The 26,337-nt window shown below is 42.9% G+C and overlaps 2 protein-coding genes across 7 annotated transcripts; both read left to right on the top strand.

The window, feature by feature from the left end:
* The first annotated feature begins 2,445 nt into the window (after nucleotides 1-2,445).
* Nucleotides 2,446-8,509, top strand: simc1 (SUMO interacting motifs containing 1). Of its 5 annotated transcripts, none has more exons than XM_037460034.2 (11): nucleotides 2,842-2,983; nucleotides 3,858-3,934; nucleotides 4,059-5,165; nucleotides 5,246-5,490; nucleotides 5,616-5,685; nucleotides 6,003-6,151; nucleotides 6,576-6,668; nucleotides 6,776-6,907; nucleotides 7,085-7,241; nucleotides 7,395-7,479; nucleotides 8,042-8,509. In XM_037460034.2, the coding sequence occupies exons 2-11, from the start codon at nucleotides 3,884-3,886 to the stop codon at nucleotides 8,242-8,244; spliced, it is 2,292 nt and encodes a 763-aa protein (XP_037315931.2). In that variant the 5' UTR covers nucleotides 2,842-2,983; nucleotides 3,858-3,883; the 3' UTR covers nucleotides 8,245-8,509. The 5 variants fall into 5 exon arrangements, with proteins under 5 accessions (XP_037315930.2, XP_037315931.2, XP_037315932.2 ...); XM_037460035.2 differs by lacking the exon at nucleotides 2,842-2,983 and adding an exon at nucleotides 3,094-3,111; XM_037460033.2 differs by having other exon boundaries at nucleotides 2,446-2,983; nucleotides 3,858-5,165.
* A 128-nt stretch (nucleotides 8,510-8,637) lies between these two features.
* Nucleotides 8,638-20,645, top strand: cnot6a (CCR4-NOT transcription complex, subunit 6a). Of its 2 annotated transcripts, none has more exons than XM_037460037.2 (12): nucleotides 8,638-8,773; nucleotides 9,918-10,039; nucleotides 10,723-10,909; nucleotides 11,211-11,296; nucleotides 11,394-11,498; nucleotides 11,642-11,710; nucleotides 12,094-12,251; nucleotides 12,511-12,665; nucleotides 14,991-15,145; nucleotides 15,336-15,569; nucleotides 16,038-16,240; nucleotides 16,321-20,645. In XM_037460037.2, exons 2-12 carry the CDS (start codon nucleotides 9,928-9,930, stop codon nucleotides 16,534-16,536), a joined length of 1,680 nt encoding a protein of 559 aa, XP_037315934.1. In that variant the 5' UTR covers nucleotides 8,638-8,773; nucleotides 9,918-9,927; the 3' UTR covers nucleotides 16,537-20,645. The 2 variants fall into 2 exon arrangements, with proteins under 2 accessions (XP_037315934.1, XP_037315935.1); XM_037460038.2 differs by having other exon boundaries at nucleotides 8,663-8,759.
* Nucleotides 20,646-26,337: the final 5,692 nt, after the last annotated feature.

Here is a 26,337-nt window from a genome sequence, read left to right as displayed (position 1 = left end):
GCCCTTGTTGGGAGGCTCCGTTGTTTTCCCCTGTCTGCAGCTCTGTGGCAGCAGACCTGTAGCTCGAGTGCTCGTGGCCCTTTCTGCACAGGAAAAGGAAAGCACAACCCAGCATACCCGTCCAAAGGCCGCTGACAGCATGAAGCCTGGCTGTTTTCATGAATACAGATTTCTTATAGAGCAGTGATTTTGTTAAGTGACACTATGACTCTCACTGAGAGGAGGGATTATAATCCACTAGACGTGTAAAGTACTTTTATCAACCTACTCAGTACTCATGTGAAAATAGTGACTTTCTATTCTGCTCTATTCATTTGACAGATATAGTTACTACATATGTTCATTAATGTCTCATATATATAATACTATATGTTAAATAAATCTCTTTCATTGCTTGTTACCAAAGTTGGTGTTTATTTCTTTAATTTTGTCTGTGAAACTGGCAGACTGAGAATGTCACTTTGTTCCGAGAGTGTGCAATATCATGTATTTAGTCATAGGTCTTAAAAGAATGCTGCGACCTTTGACCTTTGACTTCAGCGGAGCGTCATGGGCAACTCGTCGATCGATGCCACAGAGAGTCTGCACTGTCCGCCTGGGACAGGAAGTGATAAACACAAGAGTTGTCAGCTTCTCTATACAGTCCTCCTTTCTGCTTATTTGATCTTCTATCTGAGGCTGGTTTACCCAGAGTTTAACGCAGGTTAGCGGTTAAACAACGATACATTTGCTCCATACCTCCTTTACGGTAGTTAGAGTCCGGCATGGGGCTAATGTTCTGATAATTATAAACCTTGTTGTGTTGCAATGTTTTTGCTGCACACTCATAACTCATAACGGATGTGTTCCTTTGTTTCATTGTGTGCTGTTAGTTTGCTGTAAAGAATTCCAAAGCTTTTCACGGATCCGCCAGCTGGCCTCATATCAGCCATCATTGGTTCCCAGAGAAAATGACTGATGGGGCCAGACGTGCTTTAGCTTACCTTTTAATAGAGAATATCACATGCTGTGATCTTGATAAAGTATTTTATTCTAAATCGGTATCCATCTATGGGCAGCAGAGTGTGGAGGATCGTTTGGGATTTAAAATATCATTTATCTCTCCTTCTAGGTCTAATTGAACTTGGACCACCTTTTGCAGCTGAAATATATTTGATATGGTGACAATAGGTTTTCCCACAACTATTAAGCCGAACACAATAATATGAACTGGCTCAAAATGATGCAGCACCAACCCCTGTTGTGTTGGACATTATTATTCTGATAACAACTTACTCAGAAATGTAGTGCGCAGTCTGTTTTCCAGCTCGTGGTTGGGCTCCAGAATTGGTAGAATTCTAACAGGACAAAAGGTAAGGATAATATCCAATGCACAAAAGAAACATTTACACTTACAGTATATATATATTATTCCATTATTTCCATTACATAAAGACTTCCCATTGCTCAATACTTGTCAGGAAATTGTGTATGCCTGATTACGATGACTCATCCTGCCTATAATCCTCACAAGGCTTAAGGATTTTGCGCATTTGGGGTTAATAACACCAATTATATTAAATGCAGTATTCAAAAAGTCCAATTCTTTGAAAAACAAGTATGAGTTATAGAAGGAATAGTGATCTTCTGTGGTATATCTGCTGTCCATATCACATGAATTTCAAAATAATAACAACATTTATATTTTTGTCATAGAATAAAAATGTTATCGACATTATAACAAGGTTGTAAGTTGACAGGTTTCACATTTTCCACAGCTTAAACAATGTTCTTATTGCCACACAGTGTTTCTTTAAATCAACTCAACACACCAGTGTCCCTGTGTGTATGTCACAGCTTCCCATTAAAAGAAAGCGACACCATGCATCATAAAGCACTCAAAGCTCTCATCCGTGCTTATTATGGGAAAGGATGCTGTGAAATACCATGTAATGTCTCATCTGGGGATGGCTTACAATAAACATGTACTACATTTGTTCCCTGTGGTGTACTTAATTATGTCACTGTGTTTACATCAGTAAAACACAAGTGTTTGCAGGACACTGTCCAGTGGATCCACTGAGTATCAGAAAAGGGTTTCCTGCGGGATCAGAGAGGAATAGAAGAGCAGAAGGGCCACGGCAGAGTTTTAGGAAGGAAATACATCTTCCTGATTGTGTACTGTGTACATTATGTTAAATCAGGTAGGAGTGTGAGACATTTCTTGAAGGAATGCTGAGCTCTGGCCTGTGGAGGTTATGTATTGGGCCCATTTCAAAATAATGTGCAAAACACTAGTGCACTCTAAAGGTGATGAGTGAGATTACACAATGTCACAAAACTAGATAGGAATATCCGATTATCTGTGTATTTATTATGGCACATATGAAACCCATATGCACAGTAAAGTGACTAAAGGTCACCTCTGTTTTAACAGAGGAAACCCGGCGGCTCGAGTCTTCACACCCCAGTAGGTGGTGATGTTTGCGACTAGCTGATTGCGATCCACCGTCCTGTAGAAGGAGAGATACAAGAAAGAAAAAAACAGGAAGCGTCATCGTTGGGGTTGTCAAACACAGTTGATTCAAGCGTACGAACGCAATGCCTTTGGATTATGTTTTCTTCGGATGGTGCCGAGTTTTAAACTAACTTAAGACAATGTTCAAGTCAAATAAGGACAGACTGGGGACAAACTACCAAGGAAAATGCCAGAGGACCTAAGGTCACAGAATGCGGAGTTCACTCTAATGTCAGCTCTTCCTGCGGCTACCATGGGTCCGCTCGAGGTGGTCACCCCCAGCGGAAGCCCCTGATATTCCGCTCTCGTTTTGACGGGTTTGCAGAGTGAGGCGAAATGGATGACGTGATCACTCTCAGCTCGGACAGCGATACGGGAGACTCCGACGTGGAAATCGTCGGCTCCTTCAGTAACGTCGAGCCCAAACCGGACCCGCTGCCCCTCACGGCGGTCCGGGTCGAGGTCGAGGCCCTCAACGTGGGGACGGTAAGCTAAGAGACGTTAGCTAGCTGCTAGTTTACGTAACGTAACGTAGCGTAGCTTAGAGTAGCGTAGCGTTACTTCAACGCGGCCGTTACCGGAGAAACATCGAGTGGATACAAAAGTAGACACGAGTTAAGTAACGTCAACTTTAAATGTCCTCAAGGTGTCGCTGTAGCTGTAGTTGTCGTTAACGCTCCGTAATTTAACCCGAAACTGCTAAATATAAGATGTGTTAATAACATTCGGTCGTGTAAGGCTAACGGTAAAGCTAACGATAAAGCTAACGTCAACAAGACTCGTTGACATATTGCGTAGGCCAAGCTTACGGTGTCTCAGGACAGGTAACCAATGGTTAAACAGATCAAACGTTGTTAACTCAAAACGAATTTAACGTTAGTTAACAACAGAAGATGCTTTGGCGCCGTGTTCCTTCCAACCAACATGTTGGAGTGAAGTAATGTGCGTTTGAGCCACTTATATGATAACAGTTCAATATGAATTCAACAATTCACAGGACCATCTAGCAAGTATTAACGTTAGCAATATTTTGACAAGTGTCTTGAGTTCTACGGAAAATACAAGATATACATAGATAATGTTATCCGTGTCCGTATGCTTTATGGGTTTTGCTATACGTTTTTTTAACATTCATTAACATAACATTAACATTCATTCAAACGGCCATATTCAATTATAAAATTCTTCTCAGAAGTGTGGATTATCAGTCTGATACCTTCATATACTTTGACCTTATTTTCCAAGAGAAAGTGGGTAAACAGTCAATAAGAATGTGGAGAAATGTGTTTTTACTGCCATAATCAGAAGCCATGAATTTAATCGCTGTTATGACCTTTTTTTATTTTACCCTTTTTTTTAGCTCTACATTGACCTCACAGATCCTCGATGGACTCTTCCAGAGCTGAAACCCAAGAGACAAAATTTGTCTGCTTCGAGGTTGGTAGACTTGACGGATGACACTCAAACGAAAGAAAACGGTACAAAAATCGAAACTCCTACCAAACAAGATGATAACTTCAAAGGACCCTCATCAAGAGACCCAACTGTTTTTGCCCTTCAGAAGGACTGTGGTACCATGAAACCAAAGAAGAGACCGTTGGACTCTCAAACACAACACCAGGAGCACGCAGATAAAACGCATCATCACACAGCAATTGTAAAATTGAGACGATTGCCCTTCCATGAAACTGAAATTGCAGAACTGCAAACATCAAAGACTTGTGTCTATTTAAATGAAGATTGTACACAAATGTCACTGCACCTTCAGAAAATGGACAATAACAGCGAAGCACCAGAACGGGTTAGTGATTTGAGGACAACTACTGCATCAAATGGCACTCCCCTGGATCCCTCACTGGATGAGTCTCTTCACAAGGTGTTTGAATCTCCGATCTGTCAAGAAGAACGGGAGAACAGTACTACATCTACAAACGCGCAGTGTAGTGGTAAAATATCTCCCCATCGACAGACCCCGGCTGACTCTGCCTGCTCAGACAAAGGGGACTTAGTCGAAATCTCAAAAGAGCTGAGCGCTCATGAAGACGAGAGAGATGACTTTTGCTCACCTGTGCTCATCCCCTCTCCAACATCCTCATCCCAAGATAGAGCACAGGATTCTTTACAAAAGTCTTTACTAGACTTCTGCTCCAAACTGGAACAACGGAACACAGACAAAGCGGGATGTGAACAAAGCTATGTCTCTGATCCCTTATGCTCCAACACTCCTACCACAGGACCCAACCGATGTGGACATTTTGACAGAGACTCGTCGTCCCACACGAATCCCATCTCTCATAACCTTAATAGCCGAGTAGACCCAACAGCAAACCTTGAGGATGCAGTAGCTGAAAGTATGTCTGAATGCCAGTCGGAGAAGCTCAATACTAATGAGGTGTCGAACAGCTCTGACTCCTTGCACTGGAGCGTCCCTAATGAGCCTCTTTTGTCAGTGTCCGATGAGGACAGGGATAACGGATCTGGGGCCGGGACATACAGAGAGAATCTGGGCATTGACAGTCCACTTCTTTGGCGGGATGGTAGTGACGTAGAGCATATGAACGAAGATGGCACATTTGATATGGACTTTAGGGTGGCCAGTCGAAAGGACAAGCAATTTGTGTGCCCGGTTACACTTAGGGAAATAATGTCTGGACGTCTCCAGGTGCTGGTAAGAGACATTTTCTGTTTCTCTCTTTACACAAGATGATATGCTAGTCCCAATGTACATCATCTCTGTTTCTGATTTAGCTTGATGAAGAAGAGAAGCTCGGAGCTCCAGAGGTGCTCTGCCGTCAGAGCTTGAGCCTGGTTTACAGTACCATCGACGAGAACTACCCAGAGGGCACTTTGCAGCTATTGTCTGACCTACTGCAGCCTGGTCACTATCCCCCCAGAGATATCACATGCCACCTGCTGCGTGGCATTCTGCTCGACCTACAGTGTCCCTATCACCTGTGCGTGCAAGCCTTTAATCTGCTGATGAGGACACAGAGGTGAACAAATCTAGAAACAAGAGTTAATAGTTAATGATTGACCTGTCCTTTGCGTCCCTCTGTCCATCTTCTATTTCCAATTTCCATATTTAGATTTATAGATTAAAACTGCTCTCTTATTGCAGACACCACATAGCTGATAAAAGCGCAGTTCCATGGGACTGGGAGTTGCTGGCGTCAGTCATGGCTGATCAGGTACTATCTTTGCTAGCAAAATGTGTGAGTGTACAATAAAGCTGGGTGATTTATCAATGTAAGAAGCCCCCAGTGTGGAAAAAGACCCTGTTGAATAAGATTTAGGTTGTAATATTATTAAATGGGCCATTAAACACGTGTGTATCAAATATCACAATGCCGTTGTCAAACTATTGTTGATAACATCATTGGGGAAAGATATTTCGATATTTCTTGACGTGTGCAGACATTTTTAGAGCTGCATAGCTTTTTGGTGAATGAAGTGTACTGAGATGTCCCTATCTGTGCCCTTCCTGCTTCCTTCTTACCTCACAAAGAGAAATTCATGTGAGGTTGTGCGGATGCTCCTGGACTATGTTGTGCAGACGTTGGAGGATGACTTCCAGGCCAAACGCTCCATATCTGCACTCCACAACTCCATTGCAAAGGCAACATTGTCATGTGACGAGCAGTTCCCTCGTGTCAGGTGCACATGTTTGTTTTTTTGGAAATGCTTATCTTTTGCTCATGCATGATCATGATCCTTCCATACCTGGTCTTTCATCCGGAAGTATACTTTTACTGACATCATTTCCCCATGTGTCCAAACCGCTGCATTTGAATTTGAACATCCTGCTGGTCTCAAACGTATTGGATGATAGTCAATAACCTCACCACTTTCCTGTAAACAAGATTCATAGCTTCCTTAACAGATTGGGAGTTCAAGAGAAGATTCAACATTCAATCCCACTATGTTGTTCAGGCTACCACATGACGTATACAGCTGAATATTGCAAATCAATCTATACTAGAGTGATCACATTAATGTTTATAGATTAGAAATACTACACTTTTTAAATTTATGCTATTTTCCTTTTTGTAATAATGTGGATGTGTACTTGTTTTCCCAGGGAGGTAATTAAGTGGCTCTTTTCTGCCATTATGAAATCAACAGAGCAGAAAGAGACTAGAGAAGCAGCCAGAAAGAGAGATGAACTAATCAGGTGAGTCACCTGGATTTAGAAATATAAGAAATAAGTTGTTTGATACATTTACATATCATTACGCCTGTCTTACCACCTTCAAGTTTTTTTCCTGTTGACCTGTGCAGAATGGTGTCCATCTTCCAGAGGATGCTGTCTTTGGCTCTTGAGGTGGACCGTTCTCCAGCTCTAAACTCTGCCAAGCTGTCCCAGGAGCTCTTTCACATGCTCATCAGCGGTATACCTCTGCGAGCACACAGGTGAGGAGGAGAGAGAGGAGTCAAGTTACATGACAAAGGAATAATACTTTTAAATGTATTTACATAATGATCATTGAAAAAAAAAATGTATTCCCTATTGCCTTGGAAATTCATTTATGTTCTTAATTCTGAGTTTCCGACTAAGCTAGAACGGGCCAATTTGTGTCTCGCACGCAGGACGTTGTTGCTGGAGAGCTTGCAGAGCAAGCTGCTGAGATGTAAGCTGTTGGAACATCTGTTGGATTACGCATGCCCACTGAAAACCCCTCTGCCCATGTCGCTCAGTCTTCTGCTTCACTTTCTGAAGTACTGCACTCTGGCACCAGACCCCTCGGTGAATATCACTCTCGCACCATACTTTCACCTTAATCTCGACAGTCCGCTGTGCACCGATGTAGTTTTATTAGATACAAATGTGATTTCCGATCCAACACTTGTAAGTGAGCCTCGTAAACCCCTGCAAACTGATCCATGACTGTGCTTACAGGATGGTACTGAACGGTGGCAGAGGTGGGAAGAGTTGGTTCATCTTCTCTGGATGTTGCTGCTCAGCTACAACAAAGCAATGAAAGGTAAAATGTTGGTAGATGCTAGTAAACTTTGCAACATGATTTGACACTATAGTCAGGAGATGGTTCCCCATAAATTCTGTAACTTTGAAGAGATGGTATCACTACACTCATAGCCACAGCAGAGTTCTTACTATGGTTAAAAAGATTAAACAAGCGTTGGCTTGTTCTTATCACACATTTATAAATTGATTTCCTTTTTCTTTCTACTTTCATTTTCTAAATTCTGTATTCTTAGTTGATTGCTTTCTGGTAACCATTGTTACCATTTTATCTATTACATAAATAAATCTTATACTATTATGCCTAATTTAAATACAATAATATTTACCGTTACTCACATTTTCACCTGTGCCTTTCCTGTTGTATCAGCAAGTTGATTTTTCACCTGCATTGAAATGTTTGTATGGTGTTTAAATACATTTCCATAAAAATGTATCCCTCACAATGCCTTTAAAACATGGGTTACATTAACTGATACTGTATCATATTCCTGAAAATTAAACTTTTCAATATTAGCAATTATCAATTTAAATATAAACCTTTTTCCATTTGTTTTACCCAGGCTATCTGTGCAACTCTGTCTCTGAACAAAGAGGCAACTTGGTTTACAAACCAGATGATATGATATCCAAGCTGGCCATTCGGGACGCTGTGGAGGCCTTCCTGTCCAGATCCCAAGCGGACCTCGGCCAAGCCTTACCTCTTCACGTGGAAGAGTCCCTCACGTATCTACAGGAACACCTGCTGGATGTCTGTCAGTGTTAAAGACAAAAGAAACCGTGTTGTTCACTGTTTTTCTTTAATTATTACATTTTAGGCATTGTTCTAAATTAATATTTATATTTTTGTACGAGTTGACTTGTTCTGATTTTTTAATCTAAATAAAGGCTGTGCCTTGTGTTTTATGAATTAAAAATATATTGATATAAAACATAAAACATGTTTTAATGAACTATTGTCTCAGCCAGCAAAGCGCATCTAACGCAATCTTCCTTGGATCGCCATTTAAAACTTAGCGTCATTACTTTGACTACATATTGTTCCACCTGGCCTCCTGAACTGATCTTTCATTAATCAGTACCGTGGTCCATATACAGCATTTGGGGATCTTATGTACATCAACAGCTGGTTGGACCGTCTTGCACGCTGACCAATAGGATCGCACGCTGTTACCGACGCGGAGAAGAAAAAAATCCCAACAGTCGCCATGATACAGCAGCGGAAGCGAGTGAGAAGTAGCTAGAAAACAAAAGAGAACACGCAGTCGTCCTCGCGATTTGGTATGCTCTTGCAGGTACAACCAAATAAATCTTTCTGATTAGACCGGAGTAGTTTTCAGACATTCCACGGCAATCTTATTTAGATGTTTAAAGCAATGTGGTCATTTTTCAAAGTAGGACTTAATCTGGATAGGAAGTCTCAGCTTCGAGTAATTGAGCTACGTTAGCTGAAAGCTAACAAGCTACCTCAATCTAAGCTAAATAGCTCACAATTTCATGCAAGCCCAGCATTGTGTAGCGTAGGGAGCGCGTTCACTTGGTTTACAACATAGCAGCCAATTCTGGCCTTTGGGGTGCTAGCTAGCGGTAGCTAACTTAACTAATGTTAATGCGCTGTTTCGTGGCCTTGTGTAAATGCGCAAGTCAGTGCTTTGCCATTATGTAAACACCAACTGTGTAGTACATTTTAATATACATTTGTGTTTTTTTAGCTAACCTACTCGCAAACGGTGCTAAGGACAATTAACTAATGGCACTAACATGATATCACCTAGCGTTACTTCCCTTGTTCTTTTACGATCTTGCTAGCTAGTTAGCAAGCTAACTTTAGCTATTTAGCGTTTGTTATGTTAGTTTGATAGCTAACGCTACTTATTGGGGTTAAGCTAGGCTAATGAGTTAGCGACAACGGAAGGAAACATCGTCTAATTTTAGCGAGAGTTTGCTATTTTTACTCTACTAAATGCAGTTTAATATCAGATATTTGCTCAACGTTAATTGAAGCTTTAGTCTATTCTAGTTTGCCAAGTTATTCATGAAATGTATTGTTACGTTGCTGATTTTAATTCTGCTTGTTATGTAACTTAACTCTAATGCAATCCCAGCCTCTCTAGAAAGCAGTTTAAAGTTAGTTGTATTATAAACAATTGTAAGTAATATCTCATCTTAATCATATGTTAATTAAGTCAATTACTTGCTCTCTGAACGGTGGGGGTTACAGTTTAGTCTTCTGTTTATATGTGAACATTTGTGAACATTATCGCGTACATGTGTTAACATTATTTAATGTGTTTACCTGTGTAGTTAATATGTAAGTTTACTCCTTCCTACATCTGTATATTTTAGGTTTAGTATGAAGAGAACCTGACTGGAATGCCTTTCAATTGAGGACATACGGGAAGTCCATGACTGATATTGAAAATAATAATATCTCCGCAGTGTTATAGGAATGCCCAAGGAAAAATATGACCCGCCGGATCCCAGGCGGATGTACACAATAATGTCAACCGAGGAGGCAGCCAACGGGAAGAAGTCATACTGGGCTGAGCTGGAAATCAGTGGCGAGTATAGTTGGAGTTTTTAGTTCAGTAGGAAAAGTCGTGTCTTTATGTATCAACTCTTCCTGGTCGCATGTAACAGGCCTGTTGGCACATGGTCCTGTTAAAGTAAGACACAGCATGCACAGTACCAGCAAGCTTAAGTCAAAGGAATGGATGCCTCATTTGATTAAGTCAAATAGTCTTGCACAAAAATTGCCGTAATACTCAATTTTCACTATTTCAACTCTGCACATGTCAGTCCATTTTTAATTTGTTTTTAACTGCATGTGTTTATTCATTATGGCCTTGGTTCCCTGGCATAACAATAGTGTTGAATGTAAATTGGTTTGAGATATTTCTCCTACAAAATCATTTCAAGTATTTAGCCTGTATTCCCGTGGTTTGCTAGCTAATTCTGTTAAATAACTTTGATAACTAATTATCAAAGCTCCACACTGTTTTGCTAGGTTGGAACAAAGTCACTGTAACATTGTTTTCTTACTATTATTTTGTTTGTCCATGTTTTATGTGAAGTTTTCTGTTTCATGCCTAAGCATCATCTTAATCATTCAACACAGTGTTGATACATTCACCCTAATAGAAAATCAGTTATTCCATGTTTTTCCCTCATTGAAAGGGGAGTAAATAATTGGTTAGCTGGATTTAATTCTCCCATCCGTGTTCCTTTCTCACCATCACTGCAGGCCGAGTAAGGAGTCTGAGCCAAGCCCTCTTCTCTCTCAACCATCTGACTGCCCTGCATATTGCTGACAACTCCCTGTCACGCATTCCACCAGACATTGCCAAACTAAACAACCTGGTGTACCTGGATCTCTCATCCAATAAGATCAGGAGCCTGCCGGCAGAGCTTGGCAACATGGTTTCTCTCAGGTGAGTTATTTCAGTTCATATTTAATCCGTAATTCTGGCCCAATGGCAACGAGTAGCTGTCACTGAGTTGATCTTAAAACCAGCTTTGGCACTCCCACACGTTACATGTTGGTACTGCCATATTTGGCAACATGTGTTATTTCAATCAATCGTAGAACCATAAGGTATCTGCTGAGTTCCTTCCATATTAAGTTCACATTAGCAATCAATCTGAAGTAGGGAACCGTGGTATAGGAAAGTCTTTTGGATTATTTCTCACAAGGGCTGGTTTCTAATATTGGTTTCCCTATGTCCTCCACAGGGAACTGCTTTTAAATAACAACCAGTTGCGAGTTCTGCCATTTGAATTGGGGAAACTGTTTCAGTTACAAACACTGGGGTTGAAAGGTGAGTGCCTTATCAATGTTGTTCGTAGCCATTCTAATTTTGAAATCCCATTTTCCTTTCGGCGCTGATTCAGCCCACTTTGCTTTTTCATCAACAGGAAACCCACTTGCACAAGAAATTATGAACCTCTACCAGGAACCCGATGGCACGCGAAGACTGCTCAACTACTTGTTAGACAATCTGGCAGGGGCTGTCAAGCGCAGTGAGTTTATATTCACCCTCTAAAATGTCCTCAGTAAATGTAGGTGGTGAAAGTTTGAACTCAACAGCGTATTATTAACTTAATCGCTTGACTGATCTGTGTTCATGTTGTCACCATATTACACCACTTCTCCCTCTGCTCAGTACCAACGGAGCAGCCCCCAGCCCGGTCATGGATCTCACTGCAGGAACCAGACCGAACAAGGCCCTCGGGTAAGGACAACACACCTGAGGTTAAGGCTCCAATAGATAACGGAACCTTTTAATTTCTGTCAAATTGTGCCTCGATAGAGGATTTTGGAGGAAACGAATACATGCATGCAACCTCTCCTCCATGGCCACACCAAGTCTCCTTTTACTATCACTAAGTGTTACTAAATGGATCTGGTTTGCCAAACTGCATAGTGTTTTCTATGTATACACAGAAAAAAAGAACACAGCATTGATCTAGGCTTTATTATGGTCATTTAATTTTAAGACCTGTAGTTAAACGATTGGATATGTCCCTATCCCTCCTAAAAATAATTTGAGGCAGTAAATCATCAGCTTCTCCAGCAATTCTGAGTTCTGTCCTGTTTGTCCATTTCTCCCGTTAGCCCTGTTCTCTGTGATGTGCTACAATGTGCTGTGTGATAAGTATGCCACACGTCAGCTTTATGGCTACTGCCCCTCTTGGGCTCTAAACTGGGAGTACAGGAAGAAATCCATCATGCAGGAGATAATGAGCTGCAATGCTGACATCATCAGTTTGCAGGTGAGATATAAATAACAAAACTTTATCAATGCAGATTCAACAAGATAAAAAGATTTGGGTTTCGTTGTAGCAGCAAACCAGTCAATACAAAAAAGCAACACTTATAAAATGTAATGCTTACCAATGAATGCTCTTTGTTGCGTCTTGTCTTAAAATGTTTCATTTTGAAAAGATTTGTTTTGTAAGGAGCTGTTTTGTTCTAAATGTGTGGCTGTCAGTCACTCCCTCCTCACACGTTTCCTCTTTCTGGTAAATGCAGGAAGTTGAGACCGAGCAGTACTACAATTTCTTCTTGCCTGAGCTGAAGGAGCAGGGATACGAAGGGTTCTTCAGTCCAAAGTCACGAGCCAGGACGATGTCTGAGTCTGACCGTAAACACGTGGATGGTTGTGCAATTTTCTACAAAACCGACAAGTATGTACATGTGTCACAATATTGTTGTCGAATTAGGACATGAAATAATTTCATTTATATTTTAAACAGTTAAATAGTTATGATTTGTGTGTTTCTCGATCAAGTTAATATCTGGTATTGTATGAGGATGGATTTAGGCTAGTTCCTGATTTTGTTGCTTGAGTGGCTGATGCAGTGTTATCGTTGTGCAATTATAGTTTGCTAAACTCGTACAACTTTTTCCCCCTGTACTTATGAGTCTCAAATTATTCTAATGAAGAAGTTAGGGCGGACCCTTTTTTAAATGCATTTGCAGTCCAATTTGTGATGCCGGAGAACTGAGTCTTGTACTGTTTTGTTTTTTTAATCGCTGCGTTGAAGGCGTCTGGTTTTTGTTGAGCAGTGTGGTAAACACCGCTGCTGACCTACCCAACCGCTTTGACTATTCAAAGGTCTATTTGTTAAAGTGTTGAGACGGCGCATTTGTTGCTGTAAAATCCCGCCTGCAGTCATAGATTTCAGAAGCTGTACTTTTTTAAGATGGAATATTAGGGGTTGGGATTGATCTTTGAAATCATCAACATTGGTTGGGCACTTTTTAAAAGATCTATCAGTTTTGTCAATGAACCTGAGCTCTTAATTTTAACTTCCATTAGAGGGGCACAACATGGATTTAGCACTTCAGTCTTTTTAAGGGGTTTGGCAAATATTTGGAAAAAGTTTGTACAAAGTCTTTTGTGGCTCCACTGAGCCGCGTTGAGGCTGCTGCATTTCACAAAGTGATCCATTAAAAAATGAAGATCTGCTATTGTGGAGCAACAGCTGTGTCAGCTCATCGGACCTCTTTAGCTGCTACTCGCGTCTGGTTGCATCCTCAGTCGTTGCTCGCAGCGTAATCCTAGCCCAGCTGTTGGACATCCTGAATCGTGGGTAATGTAGTTACAAGAAAGAAATGTGTGGAATGCATTTTGCTCTTTTCCGCTGTCCAGCTTGAGTCTAATTAAAAATATGATGCTAAATTGGTCGGTTACTAATGCCAAGTTGACATAAAAATCATTAGTCCATTTTTAACAACAAGCGATCATTTAATTATGACAATTTTTAATTGATGCAGAGGGTTGAATTTTGAATGTGGCTTAGTGTGGGTGAAAACGATACAACCTGATGTTGTTCATGGGACTGTTATAGGCCTGTAATGAATAAAAGCATGTTTATAACGTCATTTAAAAACCAATAGCATAGTGCTGATGACTTACCATACAGTGAATGGTTTGAATTTGTAAAAAATGTGTCAAATCAATTGAACTGCATGTGATTGCTATTATAGCTTTACCTAAATTGTCATAAGAATCCTTTCCCATTTCTGCTTGCTTTCTTGTATGGATATTTAGAGGAATCAAGTTCCACACATTGATGAAATGTGAGTCGTCTCTGTGCTTTGGGAGAATATTTGTCTTTATTACGTGAATAAATATACAACATCTTGCATGTCTAAAAGAAGCATTTGAAGGACACAGCTGCAGAATGCGGCTGGCTGTCACATTCAGTATATCTCGCCTCCAGAAGGTGCTTCCACTCAAATGTTGGTATTGAATAGTCTGGTACCAGACTTCGAGTAGAGGGGGAAGGACTTGTTTCCGCTGAGAGAATGTTCAGAGAAGAGACTTGATTGTAGTGCTGGGTTCTATGGCCAAAAATTCATATCACAGTATTGTATACGACGGTATCACAGTACTTTTTCACACATTAATTTATTGACCCCGAAAAGGACCGCGGCGACCCGAACAGCTGTTCCCCGCTCGCTGGCCAAATAGTCGGCAAGTTAGCTCGTTAGCTCGTTAGCGTGTTAGCTAGTGTGGCTGCTAGTGTTGCCATCAGAGGCAAAACCAGTGGCTCAACAAATTTTGTTCTGCGTTTTCATGTAGCGACAGAGGTTCTCCTCATTGATCTGGCGGGGAAGCTGTTCCCAGCATGCATTTCAGCAGGGTTATGTTACAAATCATGTGTGTCAAACGGTCGGGTTGTTTTAGCCTGTTAGAGTGTTATTGAATGTTGTATAAAGTTATGACCGTCTGTCAATCTATATACACGTAACACAAGTAGCCATGGCACCGGTTTTCAGTACCCAACCCTCACATTCTGTCTGAGCTTGGTTGTCACCCAGCTATCTGTTTTGTTAAAGTGTTGCAACTCGGATAGTGAACGCGTTAAGCCTAGTTTAGACTAACTCAGACTTCATCCAGGATCTGTTTGCAGCGCGTCACAAACGGCGCTTCTTTTATATTCATTTATTGCCAACACACCTTGCGGAGCCTCTAAGCCTTCCCTCCTCCTGTCTATCTCCAGGTTCAGCGCAGTGCAGAAGCACACGGTGGAGTTCAACCAGCTGGCCATGGCTAACTCCGAGGGCTCGGAGGCCATGCTGAACAGGGTGATGACAAAGGACAACATCGGCGTAGCTACGCTGCTCGAGGTCCGCAAAGAGATGATGGAGGCCTCCTGTGAGTAGATACTCAGTTCTGACCTGTGGCCAACAAAGGTTTGGCTAGTCTCGCCTATTATGAATGAACTTCTCTGAAACTGACTCACCTAAGGATTGCCGGTGTTGACGGGCTCCATGAATGACCAACTGTGCATTTCATTAAGTGGAATTCCTATATGTATGACGTCTGCTTGCTTCTCTCCCCTCAGCTGGAAAGTCCCTCCATGGCATGGAGAAGCAGCTGCTCCTGGTGGCCAACGCCCACATGCACTGGGACCCCGAGTACTCTGACGTCAAGCTGGTCCAGACCATGATGTTCCTGTCCGAAGTGAAGAACATAGTGGACAAGGCCACGCGCAGCCTCAAGTTGTCCTCCGTGTCTGGGGAGATCAATGCCATTCCACTGGTGCTGTGCGCTGACCTCAACTCTTTGCCTGACTCTGGTGAGTGTGCGAGGCCAAAGAGCTTCATCTGACCAGAGGTAGAGCTGTCATGATCATTGATATATTGACACGAGTGAGTCTTTTTGGTGCTGTGATATATTGTGTTCTTTCTACATATAAATGAAAGTCACCAATATGTTTTTAAAGCTGCAATCTTCAGCTCTGGTGTGAGAACATTTTGGCTTTAAGCTGAAAATGAGGAGAGCCCATGAAAAGAGGCAACACAACTAACCTAAAATACAACCATCACAACAACAGCAACAGCAGTTCCTCCGGACTGCAGGCTTCACCTCGCTCGATGTCCCTTTCACTTTTCTGTATTATTTATTTAGGATGTATAGGTCTCAGTATTCTGAAGAATAATCCTGGAAGAAATGCCCATGGGGAAAATGGGAAGAGATTTTAGAATCTGTGCAAAGTGCTGCGTTACTTACGAGGTTTGCGCCTCCTTTGCTTGCGTCTGTTCAGGCGTGGTGGAGTACCTCAGTAGCGGCGGGGTGGACTGCACCCACAAGGACTTCAAGGAGCTTCGCTACAGCGACAGCCTGACCAAATTCAACTGCAACGGCAAGAGCAGCTCGTCCAACGGCCGGATCACCCACGGCTTCAAGCTGAAGACGGCCTACGAGGACGGCCTGATGCCTTACACCAACTACACCTTCGACTTCAAGGTGATTGCACGGCTGGCGCTGCTTGGTGACTGTCATACTGGTGATGTGTCGCTTTAAGGTGCCTCCTCTTCTCTCCACAGGGTGTCATCGACTACATTTTCTACTCCAAGCCTCAGCTGAACGTGCTGGGTATCCTGGGCCCCCTGGACCCCCACTGGCTCGTAGAGAACAATGTCAGCGGCTGCCCACACCCCCACATCCCCTCCGACCACTTCTCCCTCTTCGGCCAGATGGAGCTTCTCCTGCCCAATCTGCCCCCCCAGGTCAATGGGCTCCATCTGCCTGCTCGCAGGTAGTGAGTCCCTGCCACATCACCACGAGGGGAGCATCTCCCATTCAGACCCTCCTCCCTCCCACTACCAGCCCCTCCCTCCACCATTCCGGGGGAGGAAGACAAATACACAACCTGTAAAATATTCGTACAGTGAGGTCTGGCCGACAGGGATTTCGTATAATGTTATAGATAATCTATTTTTTTCTTTCTGTTTTTCTTTTTTTAACTGCTTGATTCAGTCCTGTTTGTGTATCATATTTTGTGTTTTGGACCCCCTCCCCCTCAAATCCACCCACTTTGCTTCTGTCCTTCCACCCACAGGGGATGGTAGCTCCTTCAGATCTGTCACGTTGGGCCGCCGTTTGGTTTCAGAGCCGAAGGGACGACCCCCCCCGCTCAGGGTCTGCCTGTCTGTCCTGTATAAATTCAAAACCAGCAACGACAGCAGCCTTGTCAGTCTCGGACTTCCATCATTAACTTGTGCTTGTCCCGTCTCCCCCCCCTCCCCCCCCCTCCTATCCCCGTGCATTCTGGGCAGCCGGCACACTTTCTGTCTCCTTTGGACTCGCTCGTTAACTGCGTCGGGTTGTCTGGTCAGATCCACCTTTTTCAAGAGCCCCCTCCCCTCACGGAGACGGGTGTGGCGAGATATCCCGCGTTCATTGTGTGGCGCGGAGGTCTCTTGTGTGATCCCGGCCTCCTGCGGTGCTACGAGATAGTTTCCCCCCCCTCCGACTTGAGGATCAGACGTCCCGGGAACCACCCGGTTCTCCTCAGGGCTGTACGTGGTGAGAAACTGAGGGCAGCTACCCATCTTGTTGGCAGATTCTTTTAACCCCAGCTTGTGTCATTGTGAGGCCGGGCTTGTGCTGAGGAGCTCATGTGGCCCCCCCGTACCCCCCCATCTTCGGTCAAGGGATTTAGGCTGATGGGCAAAGTGATAAAGGGGCTTTGACAAATCTTTTCTTTGTCTCTGTTGCTTTTAGGCGGAGGGAGCATGTAAGGTCTTAAACACAGGAGTAAAAACCAGCATTCCTCTCACAGACACACGGGTCATTTGCAGGCAGATCTGTAGCACTGTCTCCGAGGCCAGTAGTGACTTTCCCCAGCCATGAAATCCATACACAAAAGCCCTGGTTTTTCCACAAGTGTTTGTACAGAATCGAAATCTAGACTCCGTCTTTACATGATTGTATATGAACCACAAAAGACCGGTTTTCTGGCGTTTTTTTTGTACTAAAAGTAAATTATGATCAGATTTGAAAAAAAGGATTGTATTGTAAACTATGGCTAAATTTTTATCCAGTTAATGTTGAGATGAATTGATATTACCAGCTTGTACAAAAGACGTAAGAAGAGGTTGTTCAAGGCGTTCACTGTCACAACTTTGCACTCCCCAGCTGTTCACTGGTCCCTTTTCTCCCCCCCCCCCGTTGCCCCTTCTGTTGATTTGATACGTCGGCCTATTGCTGCAATTGTAAATAGACCAGAGAGTAGTCTGCCTGTTGGTTCTCACCCATTAACAGACCATCGATCCACATCCGTTCAGACAAAAGGACACGCGCCGATGAGTCGCCGCCCACCGGGGACTCTACATCTGTTCATCGCTAGATCGCACACACACACACACACTAGTGAGGTGTGACCGATACAACTATTATGAATCCCACATGTACAAGAAAAACATCGTGCCTCACTGTAGCAGTTGTCGTTGTCTTGCACTATCTACATTTGACGAACGCCTGAACAACCTTTTCTCCTTTTTATTTTTAAATACTGTTGAGACATGTGTGAAGATTTTATGTCCTTTTTATTATTTTTTGTTAATGTTGGTTTCCTTTTTTATGAGCTGTGACGATGTTATGATGATGTGTATATTCTTCCTATTCATTGAGCTCTATTAATCAGGTATGCTTTCTCCCCCCCCCCCCTCACGGAACACGAGATCTTTGTTAAGTCCACTCTGTGATTGTCGGCCCCCTTTTTTGTACCTCAGTACAGCTCCACGCCCGGACCCCCCCCATAAATATCTAGCCCTTTGCTATTTCCACGGCCATGAAATCTAAATCTCCTAAGCCCGACCTCAGACCCCCCCCCCCCACATATTACTCAAGCTGTGTCTTTTTAAAACCTTTTGCTGGACCACTCTGTGTAGCTCTTACCTTCGTCACTGCAGCTATAGTGCCATCTGTGGCCCCCCACCTCTGCATCGGAGGAGGTGGGGGGCCCTTCTGCTTTTGGATGAACCGGGGATGGGGGGCAGCGATTTCTCCCTGAAAGCCGGACAGGCGGCACGTTGCGACGAATCAAATTTGTGTCTCAGCAAATGAAATGAATTCTACAGCCGTGTTTTTTTTACACTCAATAATCCAGACGAGCGCTAAATGAAGCTCCCCCCCCCCCGCTGGTCCATCTGTGGCAGATGAAGATTTACTTTAATGTGTATGTTGACACTTTTTAAAGCAAGAGGGAAGCGAGTTAATAGGAAGTACACATTTAGTCCTCTGGTTTCTTGTCCTCCCCCCCCCCCCCCCCCACATGTCTGTCTTTTAAACTTTTTTTTTTTTTCTTCCAAATGGAAACCGATGTGTCCAGTTTGATTTTTTTCTTTTTCTCTCCTGAATGGCATTAGTATTGTATTAGATTTAAAGGTTAGCTTTTTTTGTAAAGTGTGAATAAAAGATGTATCTCATGTTTCCTTTCTAAAAAGAAAATGAATTGTGTTCTGATGTGTAAATCATGAATTCTAAGGCGGTGTTGTTTTTACTTGTACTCGATATATTTCCTCCTCACACCGCTGAGCCGTGGTGCTGATGAGAGCAGCTGGGGGGTCGGGGGCTCGTCAGCACACGGTGTTCCACCTGATTTCTGCTTTTGTTGAATTAGCTTCTCGGCTTTATTTTGGGTGTTGCATGGCACTAGCTGGAGAGTGCTGGTGCCTTTAGCGTAGGTCTCGGCACCAGAACCGCACTTCCGGCTGCTGTAAAGCGTGTTTTCCTTGTTTAGTTTTTGGGGGCGGAGCTAGCGGAGCTAGCGGAGCGCCGCTGCTCTGTGATGACGGAGTACTTCTAGTCCGTTTCACTCTGTTCTTGTGCATCACTGTGTTTAAACCTGTTACACTCGCTAGCTACTATTGCCGCTCACTGATGTGGCTGAAGTTTGCTTGTTGACTGCCCCCCCCCCCGCCTTGCCTCCCCACCCTTTATTTTAAACCCCCGGACTACGACTTGCGAGTGAAATTGCGGCGAATGGCTGAGTCGCCCTGAAAGCTTTGGTCGCTTTAATCTCCACTGTTGCATTGTGTTTAATAGTTGGCTTGTTTTTAGGTGTCATTTTTCCCAGGGTGCATCTCTTTGTAACGGTGCACCCCAAAGCGGCTTGTAGTCCTCTGTAGAGCAACCTGTCATTCATTTAGTTTGATCCCCATCGTAGTCTCATGAAGCGTTGATGGCTGTCAGGAAACCAACAACGTTGAGCCTTTTTTCCTTGAATCACGTGAACAAAGTCAAGTCGTGTTCGGTTTCTCAAAAGACATCAGATTCTGAACGCATCTTTTTTCCAAAACTTTCAATGACACCCAGTAAACATTCAGAGCCAAACAACATGGCTATTCCAATATTTGATCTGTGAAATGTGGTTTTATCATTTGCTGCTTTAGGGTTCTTCTGCTTTCAATCTTCAACCTGCTTTCCTGCTTCGTTCCCCACGCATCATCCATCTTGTATATTTGCTGATCCAGTCGTAGTTGTTCATTGATCAGAATTGTCTCTTTGTAGTCCGCTGAGTACATTGATCTGTGTCACTGTGTTTATGCACTGGACCAACTATTGTTTACCATTCATGAAATACCAGCGAAAAGAGAATAATGTCTAAACACTTGCACAATGTTGTAGAATGTCCATTGATCCAGATGAAAAATCAAGGCAGCTGTTTTCAAATCAACACCCCGTTTAAAATAAGAAAGTGAATGGTAAACAATGCTTTCTGTTGTACCTTTAGCCGTCCTCTTCTCTTCGGACTAGTTTTTGTTTCTTTTTTTCTGTTTGACTACAACAGGTTCTGCTTGTTTCCTTTACACCTACCTATGTATTTTCCTACTTCTGGTTGAAAATAAATTCTATATTATCTGTTTCAGGCCGTGTCACCTCTTATTATTTGCAATGGATGTTGTAAATAAAATCTTCTTGAACTGCCTGCTTTTTACTTTCTTTAAAAACAATCTTTCCAGTCCTTTTCAGACTTAATCATTTAAATGTTTTTATTCCCACTCTGTTGACCTTTTATCAGTAATGTGGAACATCCTGCTGTGGCTCAACCCACCTCACATGTCACTCTAACTTTCAACTTTCTTTACTCTTTTCTGCAGTGAATTAGTCAGACGTCAGTATCGTGGGGGATGGATTGTAATTAAAACCTGGTCCCTCGGTGTGACGCTTTGGCCTCTCAGGTGGGTCACAGACAGTGTGTCAGTAAGCTCACCCCCCCCCCCCCCCCCCCACCCCGAAGGGCCTCTAGTACGGGCACTGCACGCTTACTGAAGCCTCAGCTTTTTGTTTTCCTTCCGGGAGGCAAATGAAGAGGATTTCCCATCGGGGGGGGTGAACAAAGTTTAACGTTGCCTATAAATGGGCTGGGGCTGACGGTGTCGTGTCATTTGGAGACACACGGTGGAGCCACAGGACCAGGATGGGAGGCGGGACTAAAGAAAAGGATCCATGTGTTGGGTCTGCAGAAGTCTGCCAGCTCTCAACGAGTTGCTGGAATTTAGAGCGATGTTGCTCAATAACATGGGGCCAGTTGTTCAAAGGTAAACTGATCGGATTTTGGTTATCGGATTGGATCAAATCTTGAAAATGAGTTGTTCAAAAGGGAAAGAAGGAATCTGAAATCCGATTAGATCAGGGAATCCAATCCTAGTTTTAATCTGGATCAAACCTTCAGTTTGTGTTGTTCAAAACTTGTCAGTGGGATTTGGATAACTTTGATCCAAAAAAACAGGATTATCCTGATCCCAACAGGGGGTAGGATTTCAAGGTGGATTTCAGGAAGAAAATGTAGTAAAACTTTAAAATTGGTCAAATAATACATTTGTATCATTTAGTGTATATACTTTTATTTATATTTTGCACTTGACTTGTGTAACCGTTGTAACAGTGATAAAGTAGACATAGGCTAACAATTAAGCTATTCAGTATAGTAAAGTAAAAATAAAATAAAAATGATCGTGTCCCCATGAAATAATCCCCCAAACAGATTTCAATAAACAAAAATAATATATTCATTTTTCGGTCATTCATCACCGTATATTAATTTCAAAGAAACAATCATCAGAGATGAGCCTGTCAAAAATAATGTCTAACAATTGCATCCCTTACTATACGTCCAGTCAGTCCCTGATTCTGACAGACCACCAGAGGTTGGGCTGGTTCTTCAACAGGCTCAGGTGCATCACAAACATCATCACAGAGAGGGACATTGCGCCTGGTAGCGATGTTGTGCAGGACGATACACGCAAGTATTATGTTGCATGCTCCCTGTGGTTCCACTCGCAAGTAGTTAAGGCATGCAAAGCGTCTCTTCAGAATTCCATTTAAATGCTCAATTGCACATCTTGTTTTGCAATGAGCAGTGTTGAAGCGTGCCTGCGCAGGTGTGGTTGCTGCAAGAAAAGGAGTCATCAGCCATGGTAGGAGTGGATAGGCACTGTCTCCTAATATTATGCCATCCGGTCGGTTGGTTTGGAGCTCTCTGTATAAAGCACTCTCTCTCAGGATGCGTGCATCATGAACAGACCCAGGCCACTTCACGACACAGTTTGTGATGATGAGGTCAGCATCGCCCACAAGTTGGATGTTGATGCTGCGCCTCCCCTTTCGGTTGATGTACTCCCAATCCCTCTCATGAGGTGCTTGGATATGCACATGAGTGCAGTCAATAACCCCAATAGTATTGGGCATATTCCCCAAAAGAAAAAACTTGTGCTTGGTCTGGGCAATCTGGACATCCTTTGGAAGTGAAACAAACTGATTGACCAGGCTGGCCAATGCAATTGACACAGCTTTCACTACATCACTCAGTTGATTTGTCCACTCCTATATTGTCACCAACAACTTGGTAGAAAGTCCCAGATGCATAGAAGCGCAGAGCAATGAGGACCTGTTCTTCCACAGACAGACTGTGGCTCCTTCGGGTTCTCCGTTGAAGTTTTGGCCTGACAAGGTCTGCAATGTACTTAATATCAGCATTCCCAAAGCGAAAGCGAGCATACAGTTCTTCAGTGGTGTATTGCTCCAGTGGTTGTGCACGCTCAACATACACCCTTTGACGGTATCCTCTTCCACCAACACGGTGGTAGCGATGAACAATACCTGCCATGTCAGTGTCTCTCTCTAAGTCCTCTGAGAAAGGCTGAATATAAGATGGCTGTCAAATACCCACACACCAATTGGCTGACGTGCTGTGGCTTGTGTTCAATTAAATCAATCATGCCCAAGGCCTACAAATACTATTTTCACTACAACAGAAGCGGTGAAACCATGGACTCAAAAGGACCTAATTTCACTGTTGCAGAAACCCATGCACTGCTGGAGGGTGTTAAGTGCCATTATGCCTCAATAGTAGGAAGCTCTGTTGCAGGTGGAATGGTGACTAACAAAAGGAAGAAAGACATTTGGGTTGAAATCACCCAGAATGTAAATGCAATGGGGTCTGGCCAGAAGAGGACCTTGGAGCAAGTGAAATTTAGATCGAAGAATCTGAGGGCCAGAGCAACAAAAGACCTTGCTGAGGCAAAAAACACCCAAACAGGCAACAAACCCTTTAAGAAAGGTGAATACACAGATGTGGTTCTGGACATTATTGGAGGTGAGAACTCTAAAGCTCTGCATGGGATTCATGGTGTTGTAGGGGATGGTGAGCCTACAATTGTAGAGGAAAGTGAGCCAGTTCTTCCTAATGCAGAGGAAACATTCATTCTGGATCTCAGCCCTATTATTGAAGAACAACCTGGATCCTCACTGGTAGAGCCAGCAGTCACAGGAGCTCAGAAAAGAGGCTTGAAGCATCCTTTGCCGAATAATAATGATGATGCCTATGAATCACTTCTTAAACGAGAAACTGAAAGAGCAGAAGCGCAGATATTCCTGGCAGAGGAACAAATCAGACAAATCAAACTTCAGATCCGCCTCCTAAAAGCAGGGCTTGGAAATGCTGGTCTCTCCTCCTCAGATGAAGAAGAACCCTGAACATTCTTTATTTCGTTAACAATTGGATATTTAGCCATTTTATTTTTTAAAGATGTTTTCAAAATATCCACTATGTATTTGTTAATGTATATTTGTTTTTTATTTGTTGTGGTTCAGATGAGGGGTCATAAAAGTAATTATTTAATATAATTTAATTAAAGTTAAATTATGAATGGAAGTGGATGTTTATGTTATTTTTGTGTTTTGGCTCAAAATGAACACTTACAGTGACCCTATGTTGGCTCTTACTTCTACCTGTTCTTTACATAGCCCACATTGTGATATGTTGTCCCATTTAGAGCACTGTAATCCGGATTTGGTAATCTTGAAAACTGTGTATCTGGATCAGAGTGATCCAGTCCAATGTTGCTTTGAAAAACCGGCATAAAAGTAAGATGGATTACCTGATCCTGGATAGGAAAAAAGGGGATTTCCAAATGCGGATAATTTTGATCCAGATTAAATGTTTTGAACAACTGGCCCAAGGAGATAATCTTGTGAATTTGAGTGATGTGCGATTGATAAGCCAATCACAGCTGTGGTTCATAACTGAGTTAGTTTGTGTACCTTGTCTATAGTACACAATATGTTGTCATTTGTTCATTAATCACATTTGTTTCACAAGGGTTATGATGATCAATTAAATAATTTAACTATCAACCACAGAACATTCAACATTCTTTGTGTGTTAAACGTATGGATGGTTCATTTTGACATCGGAGAGATTAGTCATCAAAGTCGTTGCTCATTGGGCTGTTTGCTGAGGTCTCTTTGTTGCTTCTTACTGCTGGGCTGCTACATTATGCAGAACTTAGTGGACTTCAACACTCAAGCGGTGCAGTTGTGTCCATGACATTATCACCAGTTAACGGGCCTCCATCTCCTTGATTCAGAAGCTTTAACAGATGCCTACAGGAAAGCGCCAAAATTGTAATCATGGCGCAGAACAAAATAATTCTTGATGCTTTCCCAATCGCACACATCTCGATCCAGAGAGTGAATAACGCTGGAGCCCAAGCGCTTCCTGTTCTTACCCTGACATGGACTGTGACAGTCACTATAATGCCCACTCGGTTGGGCTCACATGGAAACCAGGGACTCAGCGCGCTGCCTGCGAGTTTGAAGAGAATCTCCATGGCGCTCAAAGAGGTCAATCTAACGACCTCTTAAGGGTGTAAACTCATTTTGGTTTTCAAAGGAATTTTCTCGCAGGAACATCTGTCAAAATGTGCCCGTGTGACGTTAGAGGAGTTCTTGGTTCGCGTGGAGAGAAAAAAAGGAGGGAGAGAAGAGTCCGATTCGTCTTTCCTTCGCCTCCATGTTGGCAGACGACGTGTCTCGTGTTGACGTGGCGGCGTGATTGCGATGCCTGTGAAGTCCTCTGCAGATGTACACGCCCTCCCTCTCCTCTTGTTTTCTTTTATTTCTCCTCCCACACTCAACCACCCCGTTTCTGTAATTCATTCCCTCTGAAATTCCCACGTGTGTGTGTGTGTGTGTGTGTGTGTGTGTACTGGACTACTAGGCCAGTTGCCTGTGTGATGTTCTGCCAAATTCTCCTAACATGCTCTCAGAGTCCTTGTCTGGATTCCATGGTTGTGGATTTAAGTTGTTAAACTCGAGAAAGGAGCACATGAAATATAGGCGTGTGTCTGAGAGGTGGAGCAGCCCCCCCCCCCCCCCCCCCACACACACACACACACACACAGCAGGCCCGGCCTGAGCTCCAAACATAAAATATCCCCAAGAATTTCTGTGGAAATCCAGCAGACCTTTTGAACCAATTGAGACAAAATAACGATAGCTTTTAGTGTGGAGGGAAAGACACCTGAGCATTTACTGCTCTGTAAAACACCACATGCTTGTGTGTGTGTGTGTTTTATCACTCTTGTTAAACCAAGGGGTGTGGTTTGGTGTTTTTACAAAGGAAGGTGATGACCTGAGAGTTACGTTCAGTTTTGGAAAGAGGACAAGAACTGAAAACCTTGTGAGTCGGTTTAATTCAAAGACGAAACTTTCCCTGATCAACAAGCACCTAAAGACATAATGCTTCAATGAGGATATTTGAGTTGGACCAAGGATACCTATTATATACACATTTATGTAATAGTTGGTCGTTGGTCAAAGATCTGACAAAGTGATGAATGTTAAAATGCCAATTAAGCAGCACCCATGGTGCTGTGTGACAGTGATCGTTGCCACTAGCAACCGAATATTGAGATGAATAAACTGAAGCCAAACTATTGCTGGTTTTTGTTGATTCTTCTCAAGTTCTCATAAGATTCAAGTCAGATTCTTTGCTGTGTGTGTGTGTGTTTTATGACTTGAGGGTGCAGCAGGGTGGCCGTGTGGCCAGATGTGACGCATTAACTCAAGTCACCTGTCGGGGGGGCAGTGGGGTCAAATTCAGCCCAGAGCTCAAATGAAGCCTCTCATCTGCCTCCTAGTTAATGTATGATTATAAAATGTACTTTTCTTTTCACGTCCCTTTGCCTGTTACTATGTGATTATTAATATTATTTCATTTTATTACGTTATTGTTGGTCCAGTTTCTCACTAGAGATTTTTATTATAAGAAC

This window comes from Pungitius pungitius, chromosome 2, assembly GCF_949316345.1.
Source record: "Pungitius pungitius chromosome 2, fPunPun2.1, whole genome shotgun sequence".
Taxonomy (NCBI): Eukaryota; Metazoa; Chordata; class Actinopteri; order Perciformes; family Gasterosteidae; genus Pungitius; species Pungitius pungitius.
Note: the sequence above shows the minus strand (reverse complement) of the source record. Positions and strands in the feature narration are given on the sequence as shown.